The sequence below is a fragment of the Leptodactylus fuscus genome, chromosome 3 (genome assembly GCF_031893055.1).
Source record: "Leptodactylus fuscus isolate aLepFus1 chromosome 3, aLepFus1.hap2, whole genome shotgun sequence".
Classification (NCBI taxonomy): Eukaryota; Metazoa; Chordata; class Amphibia; order Anura; family Leptodactylidae; genus Leptodactylus; species Leptodactylus fuscus.
In genome coordinates, this window is record NC_134267.1 from 28297719 (window position 1) to 28310718 (window position 13000).

The 13000-nt window shown below is 44.0% G+C and overlaps 1 protein-coding gene across 1 annotated transcript; it reads left to right on the forward strand.

Moving 5' to 3' along the window:
* Nucleotides 1-321: 321 nt before the first annotated feature.
* LOC142196883 (dynein axonemal heavy chain 8-like) lies at nucleotides 322-12415 on the forward strand. Its single transcript, XM_075266869.1, has 8 exons — nucleotides 322-329; nucleotides 612-747; nucleotides 2199-2317; nucleotides 3214-3416; nucleotides 4028-4101; nucleotides 6715-6870; nucleotides 7740-7856; nucleotides 12061-12415. The coding sequence occupies exons 1-8, from the start codon at nucleotides 322-324 to the stop codon at nucleotides 12223-12225; spliced, it is 978 nt and encodes a 325-aa protein (XP_075122970.1). The 3' UTR covers nucleotides 12226-12415.
* Nucleotides 12416-13000: the final 585 nt, after the last annotated feature.

Here is a 13000-nt window from a genome sequence, read left to right on the forward strand (position 1 = left end):
GTGGACCCCCCCATGTGTGTAATAATCCAGCACCATAACCCTGCCCTTCTTGTATATCACAGGTCAGAGAAAAGTCCTCTCATCCAGAGAGGAGTCAGCAACATCATGGATTATCTCACCTATGAGGTGCATAAGTATTACACCAGAGGTTTGTACGAGAAGCGCAGATTCCTATTCACTCTGCTCCTGGCGCTAAAGATCGACCTCCAGAGGGGAAAAATCACACACAAGGAGTACCAGACTCTGATCCGTGGTAAATACATCTGATATTGTATTCTGTGCTCAGTTTTGTCCCTTCTGCATCTGTCTGGCATTTAGGAGATGAACAAGTGAGCATAGTGGTCTTTGTTATGTTCACATGGGACCTTCTTGCAGTGGGTTAGCCGCCATGGTGTCCTTCTGGTGTATCGGCACCTCTATACAGTACATTGATCTCAGTCTATACCATGTAATTCTTCATTCAACCCGCAGGGGTGCTGTTTTCAGGGGCTTTTTTTTAACATCCTATGAGACCCTTCCTCAAGCCCTTGAAATCCCTTCGGGGCTGCTTCTAGACTCGCCTGGGTGATCTGAGATGACAATATAAAGTTTCTGTAGTCTGAGTCCTTTAGTGCTCCTCAGCTCGGAGAATTTGCACGTCACGTCAAAACTTCTCCTCCAAAGCCTTTCCTATGGATTCTTGACCTGACCTGTCTCAATCTTGTTGAATTAAGCAAATTGTCACCATTTTCAGAGATCATGATCCAGGTATAGGATTGTCTTCTATGACATACAGTATCATATGGATATCATATTGGTCTATCAGGTAGAATCTTTCTTTAGGCTGAGGTTACACTTTGTGGAAAATCTGAGATTTTGTTGTAGATTAGAGGAGTAGACAGGGTACAGAGGAGTAGACAGTGTAGAGAGGAGTAGACAGTGTAGAGAGGAGTAGACAGTGTAGAGAGGAGTAGACAGTGTACAGAGGGGTAGACAGTGTACAGATGCAGCAGATCTACCATCCAACATCCGTCACTGTGACAAATCTGCTACAGTATAAGTCGGTCTACTCTAGGTTTACACCAGAGGCCTTGCAGCTGTCTGTAGACAGACCTGACCCATCATGCCCCGCCCCTAGTGCACTTGCAGGCTCATTTTCATATCCATATAAAGATGATTATCTCTGCATTTTATTATTGGTTTGTGACCACAAAAATAAGTCTCTACTCCTATTAAAGACCCCTACACAGCAATAGTATAGAAATAACATAAAAAAAGAAAACAAAACTAGTTCTTAATACAAAAATAATTTTATTAATATTACACATCAAGAAAAAAAAGAAAAGACAAAACAGTTAAAAACAATTAACACTTTCGCCCCCCTGAGGATGCAGGGCAAAACACGTGTCGGGGCTCTGGGTGGAGGTCGCAGTGGTAAGCATACTCCACAAGGAGTTAATTTCCATTTGGTTATGCTATGTAGTCAGGCTTTGGTGTGTTCTACCTGTATAAGGCGCTCTTTGTATAACAGTTCTATGTTCTCCTTCTCCCATATGATCTCATCTATATGTGATTGATACTTACCTTTTATTATATTTGATTCTGCCTCAGCTGGGTGACCCCATTTATTTATATGATTATTTTTATCACCCACACCATATGGGCTTACAATGGATGTACATCTAATTAATGGGCATAATACAGCAACAGCTGTCTGTTGTGATCTACATGTCACACTGCGACCTCCACTCACATTTTCGATGCGATTCTTTTCTAATTGTTTTTAACTGTTTTGTCTTTTCTTTTTTTCTTGGTGTAATATTAATACAATTATTTTTGCATTAAGAACTAGTTTAGTTTTCTTATTTATGTTACTTCTATACAGATACCATAGAGGTTTATATACTGATGTTTGCAAGTATCCTGTGTATTGTATAGTCTAGTGCTGAGACGTGGTAGGGTTAACAGCAATATTATAGGTTTGGGTGGCATTTTGAACCTGACAGACTCCCTTTAATGCCCCCAGTCTTTAGACATATTCCCCCAGATTGTGGAATGTTTGGTCCCGGCTTTATTACAGACCTTACAGGAGAGCAGACATGTCGTCCTTCATGTGTGGGCAGTAATATTATAACTACAGCTCTTCATTCCTGTATCTACAAGCATGTTCCATGGGCTGGCATTGTGATCCCTTTAACAGCACATGGTGTCATTTGCAGGTGACCCGGAACAAAAAGGGTTGGAAGAATTGGTCTGATCATGACTCCCCCGAGGAGGAAATTATTCCTGATGGCTACAGTCACTCCCTGGATAGTTTCCATATACTTTTATTGATCAGGTAGGGGGTAGTTATTGTGTGCTTGTTACTGCACTGGGGACCATAAGGACGACGCTCCTCCACAGTGCAGTGTCCTCCTTACCATCATGTGCGGGGTCATGGAAAACAGATTGGACAGCTCGTGGATGACATTGATGTGTTGCCAATGTTTTTCACAGATTTTACAATTGGACTGTACTGAGCTAAAAAAAAACGTGCAGGAATAGGAGCCGCTCCATGTGTAGTGGCTTGGTCTTAGGCCCCAAACAGATCTGTATAAACTATGAATATGTGTATGGGGCCATAGACATAAATAGGTCCATATGCTATCCATTTTTACTGATCCATAATAACAGATACAATGGTGTACATGGGGCCTTACACCTCTACAACAAAGCACAATATATATCAAAATACAGTCTTTATTAGTAGCAGTATTCACATAGGCAGTATCTAAAAAAAATTACAACAAGGTAAACCCCGTACAGTAGTCAGTGGGTATATGTAGAATGCCATGGAAAGGAAACCCCATAGGTCTGTATATCAAGGTCATACATTTACTACAACCAGAGAGGGCACAGACCAGGAGGATTCACCACCCACCTGACCTGGGTTTCACCACAGCCTCACCAGGACTACATCGGGACTGTGGATGAATAAGGGGCCCGCCTATGGCTACCAGCAGCAATCTTACTGACAGCAAGCAGAGATGCTGAAAATGGAGAGGAATAGAAACACAAAGTCTATTAGAAAGTTCCAGAGCGTCTTAATAAAAGCCTTGAGAAAACCTTGGGACGTGACATCCGGCAGCCCCATCAGATATCATCACTTACAGATACTGAATGACTAAGAATCCAGATACAAATCCTTCTAAAGTGTTATCATCGCCTGTAACCATCTGTCCATTCATATCACAGGTCTTGGTGTCCACATCATATTCTGTCTCAAGCTCGAAAATATATTAGAGATTCCTTAAATGAGAAGTACACAGAACCCGTTGTCCTTAATCTCGCCAGCGCATGGGAAGAAAGCGACCCTCACACTCCACTCATCTGCCTCCTTTCTATGGGCTCCGATCCCACTGATCAGATTGATGCACTTGCCAAGAAGCTGAGACTCGGTAAGTATGGAGCTGCTCATATCAGATGGGAAATATCCTGAAAGATCAGAAAAACCTTCTACTTATTAAATCTGCCTCCCTGCACAGTGGCACATGGGGTGTGATCCAAGAGAGCCAGTTCTCGATACTCATTCTTATTATCTCCAGTGAAGAAAACATCAAGCGAAGTCTGAATAATAAGCAGATGCTAAACAATCTATCACCAAGCAGAGTGCAAAGGGATACAAGGAGCGCAGTGATATCAGGGCGCACATAAGCTATATAACACTAAACCCTCAGGTCTATAAGGTCCACTGGGTGCTTTAGGGTTTACATATCTGTAGCATGAACAAGTTAGGTGATGTATACCATAGATTGTATATAGAGTATAGACAAGCCTATGAATGTAGACAGCCTATAGAGAAGGTTCAGAGTTCATGTATAAAATCTGAAGGTGCTGCAGTAAGTATAATGCCCTGCTCATGGATCAGCTCCATTCACATACAGCAGGAATAATCTGTGCACGTTTTGGGGCCTCAGTGCCACAGACTTGTCCTCCCATTGTCTGCAGTCCAGAATATTTGTGTCATTGCTCAGTTCTGCTATATTAACCTCTGCCTGCTCTAATCCAGAATGTAGGACCATAGCAATGGGACCAGGACAAATCCTCTACGCACGCAGACTCTTACAATTGTTCATGCAACAGGTAAGTGCGTGCTACATGTGACTCCATCACAACAACACTGCGCAGATGTAGCAGAGCTGTGAAGGTCATGTAACTTCTGACGTCTTTCCCCTGGCAGCTGGTATCTCATTCTATGACACTGCGCAGAAAGATCAGCTCAGTGATATATCTTAGCTCTGTTGCATCTGGATCAGCTGTGTAATAGAAATGAACGGACATTGCAAACTAATGACAAACAACTAAATGAAAAGTGTTATCTACGAAATAGAAATAATGAGAGCGGCTGACGCTGCAGACATCGTGCAGATGAGGACATGCATCACCAGCGCATTTTATGTCATTACATTGCTGGTCTGCGGAGGTGATGGCGACTTACCAGCAGTATAATATATAATATGATTGGGGATATTCTGCACATATTGCTGGCTTAGCACGGTGATCCTTACACATGGATCTGCTGTTATTATATTATAGACACTGATGTGACCGGCAACATAAATCACCCCCAGTATATAGATAATGCACTACATGTAGGAGCCTGTATCCCAGCTGCAGTCATTGTACACGGTGATACGTCCGACTGACTGATGTGTAGCTTCAGGGGACTGTTTCATATCATACAACACCTTCAATATGGGATCCGCCACAGCCAGCCACATATCCACACAAATCAAGGGTCGTCTACTGTATGTAACACAACCCTGCCACAGACAGGACACTTGGTTGTCTTCACTACCACTTAGGAGACTCCCTCCAAGACATCCTTATGCCCAAATCTTCTCACCTTGTCACAAATGTAGAGGGTCAGGCAGCTGAGATATGAGGAGCTGTTTGGTGGGGTCCTTGCTTTGGAAAGCAGTTTTGTTGTCGCTGTGCCTCCTGTAACTTGGAGATTTTACCAGCAAGGTCCAGTTCACACAGAAATTGTTTTTGGCAGCGGATTTTGACGTGGAATCTGACTCAAAATCCACTGCCAAAACCGTCTCCCATTGACTTCAATGGGAGCCGCTCGCTTCTTTTTTTCCACTAGTTAGTAGCGAGATGACCCTTCTTGCTGCGGATTCCGTGGCTGAATCAGCCACTGTGTCCGCGGCACAAGGCTCCCTCCCGATAAAGCCGACTCATTTGGGCCTAATCTGGAGCAGAATGTTGTGTGTAAGGTTTACACACAGAATGCAAATTCCGCCGTGTGAACTTACCCTAAAGTAATTGCCAGCCTCATTGTAAAATGAAGGCCCTACAGACTGATGGTGCCTGGACGCCATAGAATTATTTACTTTTTATTGCATTTACTTCTCTTACACGTATAGCGCCATCATATTCCACAGCGCTTTCCAGATATTATCAGTCACTGTCCCATATCGGGCTCACAATCTGTATTCCCCATCAGTATGTCTTTGGATATAATGAGGGAATCCAGACTGATGACATCATGGTGTGAATTTGCGAGGGGCAGATTTGGGGCCGTTCCATTCTTCTGAATAAAAACAAGCTTGCCTCCAGAACAAGGCGAATCTAATGTATGAAACTGAGAGTGTTGCTGAAAATTCAGGTCTCATTACACGTCACACATTAGACACGGAATATACTTCTAAGAGAGAACAAATACATGTCCTTGGATACATCTGTGACAATCCTCCATTCTTTACACTGCAGATAAATACAAGAAACTAGTTTAACAAGAGTTTGTATAACAAAGCAGCTCCTTATTCAAGATTGAATGGCTGAATAGTTATTAAACCCTCCTAGATGCCATATGTAGGGTTAATACCCTTTCTGTATATTGCAGCACCATCTTAGTCATCTGAGTCAGGCCGGTTTCTGACGTTCTCCTAGTCTTTCTGACTGACGCTTTGTTCCCTGTCACACATGGAGGATGGGTCCTGCTGCAAAACTGTCACCTGGCCCTGGACTGCATGGATGAATTGCTAGAAACCATAGAAACCTCGGCAGCCGTTCACGAGGCTTTCAGACTGTGGATGACTATGGAGCCGCATGGACAGATCCCCATAACTCTACTGCAGATATATATCCTAGTGACTACCACCTCACTGTATACATATCCGGGGCAGGAAGAATGGAGGATCTTCCACATATGACGAGATGTTTGATGCTGCTCTGATCAGATCGTTCTCTGTATACCAGTAGAGAAATGTTGGAGTATTCTCACTAGTAAGGTCTGTTCACACGGAGAACACACCAGGTCAAATTTATTATGCCTGGCATAAAAACTACAAAAAAGTAGTAAGTTATTCCACATGTCGAGTTTTTGTGCATAAATGTACTACTCTTATATTCTTTAAAATCTCAGCAGATTTATTATCATTTACACCCATGTCCTGGCACAAATGATACCTAACGTCTACACCAGCTAGGAGCAGATACATGACCCCGCGCAGGGTGCGCCAGACTCTCAAGATCAGACTACACATTAGGTTTGTTTGTAGTCTGTAACCATGGAAACATGTAGATCTGCAAAGGAGCTTTATACACAAAATGACAGGAACTTTGTCAGGGTCCCAGTGGCTTCACTTACTTTAATTTTAGATGCAACGACGCAATAAAAAACTGGATGTAGAAGTTTAGGTCCCCAACAATTTATCATGATACATATTTCATGTTCTCTCTCTACAGGCATCTATCAGATTTAACAATGAGTCTCCCCAGGGAATGCGGGCCGGCATGAAGAGGACACTTACCGGCATTAGCCAGGATTTCCTGGATGCCAGCAGTAACCCCGTGTGGAAGCCTCTGCTGTATACGGTGGCATTTCTACACTCTGCTGTGCAGGTTATATCTGTGCGCCTGTGGTCAGCTCTGCAGTAAATACATGATAAATGGGGGATACTAGACCGTGTACAGGGGATACTAGTCTGTGTACAGGAGGCCATGAATAGGGGACACTAGTCAGTGTACAGGAGGCCATATATAGGGGGCACTAGTCAGTGTACAGGGGATACTAGTCTGTGTACAGGAGACCATATATTGTATAGGGGATAATAAGCATACAGGAGACCATATACAGGAGACACTGGTCAGTGTACAGGACCATATACAAGAGATACTAGTGAATGTACAGAAGATCATATACAGGGGATACTAGTGACTGTACAGGAGACCATATACAGGGGATACTAGTGACTGTACAAGAGACCATATACAGGAGACACTGTTCAATGTACAGGAGACCATATATAGGGGATACTAGATCATATACAGTGATGTAAATAGTGAAGGGGTCACAGCGTTCGCATGAGTGGATGGATTCCCAGTCATGTCTAAATGAGGGCCTATCCTAAGAATGGGTCAGGGTCATCCATAAGAATGAATTGGAGTACCCCTTAAATATCAGAGAATGGGGTGTAGTGATGTTCCCCATTCTTAATACTCATCTGCAGCAGAAAATGGCTAATATATGTCTGTCTCCTAGTAATTTCGGAGTGTCTCCGGGATGGTCTACGAGCCACAAGCTGAGATCTCTGCCAGTTCTGTTAAATATAGACAAACACAAATCAGCGGCATGAGACAGTCTTAGGGCAATAGGATGGGGCACTAGTGTTATTACTGGTTTGGTATTAATATGACTTGGATTTTCTTTTTAGGGTTAAATTAAATTCTAAATCTCGTCTCACATGCGACATATTGTTTTGTGTTGGCAGGAAAGGCGCAAATACGGATCTCTGGGCTGGAATGTTCCTTATGAGTTCACCTCGGCCGTCTTCATGGCGAGTGTTCAGTTCATGCAGAATCATCCGGAGGAGAGCGGCGGCAGAAAAGTAAGTTTGTCCTTAAAGGAGAGAATTCGGTCTGAAGTCACTGAAATCTAATAAATCCCCAGCAAATATAAGTCAGCCCTATGAGATATCAGAATAGATCCTGCTCAGGCACTGGAACCGCAGGGGAGATGTCTAATAGCTTAGAATAATCGGGTGGCGATACAAAGAGATGGACGCTCAGCGGTGACACTTCTGGCCTGTCCGGCTCATACACAAGGCCATATTGTGGCTGCGTATTCAGTCTCTCCTAGATGTGTGCGTGGAATGTATCTTACCTCATATAGAGGCGCACATCCAATTATACACAAATCTGTCAGATACCGTACGTACCGCGGGATTATAGATGGAGGTATGATAGGAATTATAGTTATTATATGTATCCTATAAATAATGTGATATAAATTATAGCAGCGGAGGTTGTGGGTGTGAATTATGGGGTGAAATCGTTTAACCCCTTGCTGTTCTCACAGACAGGGCTGTGTTACTTGTGTTCCCACTGCTCCAAAAGTCATGTAAGGGTTAAGAAGGTTTATAGAAATGTTTCCCTTAACACAAATCTGACAATGTTTTTAACAAGTTAGTTTGTTAAAAATAAAACGTACAGGTCATGACATTTTTTATTGAAGTTCGCAAAGAAAAAGCGCCAATTTATGCAGGAATATGCAACAGAGCAGCAACTCGCCAAAAATCACAGCCCCAAAATTCATTAAAAATTAGAACGTGTCTACGTTTATGACAGATTCCAGATTTTAGAGAGCTTTTTTGGCTCAGACACAATACAAGGAGAATACAAAAAAAGTGAGCGCCCCCCCACAGTAAATGTGTAGTATATAGGAAGTGCCCTATAATGTGAGCTGATCGTACTAGAATATAAGACATGAGCCGCTCCTTAGTGCCGTCTCCTACTCTTAGGGTCCATTCACACGGAGGAAGTTGGTGCAATGTGGGGCCTTAGGCCGGAAACTCCACGATTTGCCCACGGTGGAAACGCCGCGGAAAAATCACAGTGTTTTACAGTACTTGCAAAGTGGAGATGGGATTCATGCGAATCCCATCCCCACTTTGCAGAAAAAATTGCAGTGCGGACCGTTGTATTTCTGAAAATCGCAGCATGTCAATTATATGTACGGAAACGCCGGCGACTTTCCCATAGATATAATTGTAACAGAAAGTCCACGGAGAAAAACTCTGTGAACTTTCTGTTCAAAGCGCTGCGGGAAGAACCGCGATGCGTTCACGCCGCAGTTGTTCCTGCAGCGCTTTAGTGCGGCGTTTCTGGCCCATTGGGCCTTAGCTTTACTCTGGATTTTCTGCTCGCAGTCTGCACCAGGTCCATGTACATGTGATTCACCACCTGCTTACCCACACCTCATTTTCTGTGGCAGATGTTCAGTTTTCTATACTAGCCATCTTTGTGAAGACCACCATTGTAGAAGGTCTCCTCTCTAGATGACTTTTCATGCAATGTTTGATGGTTGTCTCAAAGAGGTTTCACTGTATTTGCTTTCACAGCTGTGGCAGGTACAGCGCAGGTAATTCCGTCATTCAGATCATAGAAAATTATCTTTATGTGACCCAACAGCAACCAAATCCAATCTGTAGTTTTCTATCTGATGCATTTCACGCATCCCATGTGCAGGGTGTGTCATGGAACATGGTGAGATACGTGATCGGAGAAATGCAATATGGAGGACGCATCACCAACCAGGAACTGACTAATAGATAACTAGTGGCAATAAGAAGATAGAACACACAGCTCAAGAGCAAGGTAGTCAGATAGTGAAACAAATGGATGATGGGGATGGCAGTCAGAAAATAGCACAGAAAGATGATGGTGATAATGGAGCAGATGATTAAACAAATAGACAAGAGCTGACCCCGATCTAGTTTATCCTGAATCTTTCCCTAGATCTATCCCTAAACACTGACCCTAGCACCAGACACCACAAACACTCCGAGTGTGTAAGGATATCCATAATGGAAATACTGACCCTAATATAAACAACAGGAGAGCACTAGGACCCAGAGAGAAGAAGTGAAACAGTCCTGAATATCACTAATTCTATACTTACTAGAGGTCCGAACGCTGAGACCCCCACTGATCGGGACAATGGGGGACTTTTGTCTTCCTTTTTTCCATTAATTTCAATGGTAGTGTCAGGGATAGCCAAAGTACAGACCATAGCTATCTCTGTTCTCATGATCAGTGGGGGTCTGAGTGGTTGGACCCCTACCCATCTGCAGGTTATCTCCTATCCTATAGATTGGGGAGATTTTCCTTTTCTGGGTAACGCTTTTAATAATTCTGACCCATCTTGTGCCAGCAGAACTAATTTATTAAGACTGGTATAAGAAATAAATTCTCCCCATTGTCAACACTGAGTTACAACCTAAATTCCCTATCAGTATGTATTTGGAGTGTGGAAGGGACCTGGAGTACCCAGGGGAGACCCATGTAAACCCAGTGAGAACATACAAACTCCATGCAGGGCTTGTCCTTGGTCCGATAAGAAACCTGGACTCCTCCTGTGTGTAGTGTTCTCCAAGAGCTGATGTGAAGTGCAGGGCTCACATGGCCTTGTCTATTAAATAACAGCACACAAAGCTTGAATGGGACTGAACTGCTCTTTTACCATGTGACTGATGATGTCATCAGGGAAGAGGTTGCAGAGGTCATAAGTGCCAAAGTCGTCTGAGTGTGGGTAGGGGTCCTGGATGTTGGAACACCACTAGTCTGATATTGATGTCCTACCCTAGAGATAGCCCATAAGTAGTTTAGTCCCAGAAAATCCCTTTAGCCCAAACTGAAATGTGGCATGACCTAAAGGGGGTGCTGCACACAAGGCACCCTAGGAATATTGATCCAGTACTGTAAGGGCTAGTTCACACGTGGTTAAAGGGGCGGATTTTGACAGCGGATTTCGCTTCAAAATCCGCCCCTTTACAATGGTGGTCTATGCAGACCGCCGGGCTTTTTTTTTCCGCTAGCGGCGGGCTGCCGCTAGCGGAGAAAAGAAACGACCTGCCCTATCTTCATGCAGAAGCCGCGCGGCTTCCGCCCCCGGCAGCTCCCTCCTATGTCGGCTCATTCATTTGAGACGACAGCGGAGGGGAAAACCGCGACCACGATGGTCGCGGCAGGCGGGTTTTGACAAGAGAGAGACGTCTCTCTCGGTGTCAAAACCCGCGCGGGCAGTTCACGTGTGAACTGACCCTAAAGCACATCTGTGGAGATCTTATTTACAGCCACGGGAAACGTTCAGGACATGATTGCTCTTAAAGGGTATATACAGGTTAATAACCCATGGGGGCACTTACCTTTTCCCCCCACACTGGGGGTGTTACTCAGTGTGCTTTGTAATAGACATGACTGATACAACTGTCTGTGTGGGATTTAGATACATTGTATATAAGTCTCAATTATAGACAAATACAATCAGATCATATTGTACCCATAATCAAGGCAGAAATCCAGGTCATTCCAAAGGGTTCACTTACTTTTTTTTGTTAATGCAGATATATGTAAGATATATAGACAGATCGGAGAGTTTGTTCCCTATATATTTAGTATACCTATATACAGTGACCCATGTGCCTGCCGTGATTATCTCCTCTGTAATGAGGATAATTTCTGTTTTCTACTCATTCTCATGATTCTCTCATCAGTCCGTAGAGGGGGGGGGGGGGCGCTCACATATACCTTCACGTATCCATAGAAACAGAAGTTTATTGTTTAGGGCAATGAGTGCCCCACTAAAATAGAAACACATGAGCGCCCCCCTCCCCGTAGTTCAGGCTCCTGACCCGTCAGAGAATTTCTCCTGGTTGTGTGAAGAAGCTCTGGAAAGCCTCAATCTTCTTTCCGCACAGTCGCCCTCTTACTGATGATGTCCCATATCTGTTATGGCCTCATTCACCGACTTATCTCCCGGCGTCCGGGTTATATTTAGACCTCACCGGCTTCACCGAGGCTTAAATAAAAAAAACCTCTTATATATCTCCAAAGCTGTATCATAAATGTCTCACCCCTGGGCCTTCACCTGTCCACACAATGCCCCATATCTCCTGCGTTGTGATGCACAATAGGCCCCTATAGCAGGAGAAGCTGCGGAGAATCTGTACTGAGGTCTATGGGAGTTCTGGAAGCGTCCACGCACTGATGCCATTGACTAATATTACGTTATCTTATATCCCTTTGCTCCAGGTCTGGTTCAGTGAGAAGATGTCTGATCCCAGCTTGTGTTTCTATACCGGATATAACATTGCGCATTGCAGGACGGTGGAGCAGTTCTTGAGTCACATCCAGTCCCTGCCAGCCGTCGACTCCCCACAAGTGTTTGGTTTGCACCCCAATGCTGACATTACATAAGACACTGTACTCGTACTCACCTTGTACCTTTCCACATCCTTCTACTCTTATGACCTTTTAATATGTCTAACAGATATCAGACTAAAGCAGCCGCCGACATCCTGGACATCATCAAGAGCCTCCAGCCCAAAGACAGCCGAGAGCCAGCAAGGGAAACACGAGAAGCCGCTGTATATGGCATGGCTCAAGACAAGTTGGAGAAGCTGCCCCCGGATTACATTCCTCATGAGGCGCGTTACTCTCCAAAATATACTACTATGTTATGTCTACCAATTGTAGGGCCCACACTAGTAGTATATACTGTAGTGAACCATTCATCCTAGCTCTATAAGGGTTATATACAAATAAGGGACAGGAAGAACTTCAAGGAGAAACATCAGGAATTGACATGAAAGTGTCTTCACTACACGGGCAAAAAACAGCAAGTAGTGGCAATAAGAATAGAGGTAGTGACTGGATGTCAGGCCAAGTCCGTCTCTGCTGGGGGGGGGCTCATAGGTCATACACATCCCATATCGGGGCTGTTCAGTGATAGTGGCGACCAGATGGGGAGGAGATGGTAGGTGAGGGTAGAAGCTGCTGCCCAGGTGTCTTAGTTGCAGCGGGTCACTATACAGGGGCTCTTCTGGATGGGTCTGATCATTTAGGCCCTAAATTTTAGGGTATTGTGTTCCAGAGTGGAGAGGTTCATGGGAGAAAGCTTGAAGATTATTATGTGAGGAGTTAATGAAGAGGAGGCTTGGAGATTATCTGTACAAGTATTATTATTATTTAT

Coding starts and splice junctions, on each gene's coding strand:
- LOC142196883 (XM_075266869.1), top strand. Junction 3,417..4,027: donor TGCCAAGAAGCTGAGACTCG/GTAAGTATGGAG, acceptor GCTCTAATCCAG/AATGTAGGACCATAGCAATG. Junction 6,871..7,739: donor TTCTACACTCTGCTGTGCAG/GTTATATCTGTG, acceptor TTGTGTTGGCAG/GAAAGGCGCAAATACGGATC.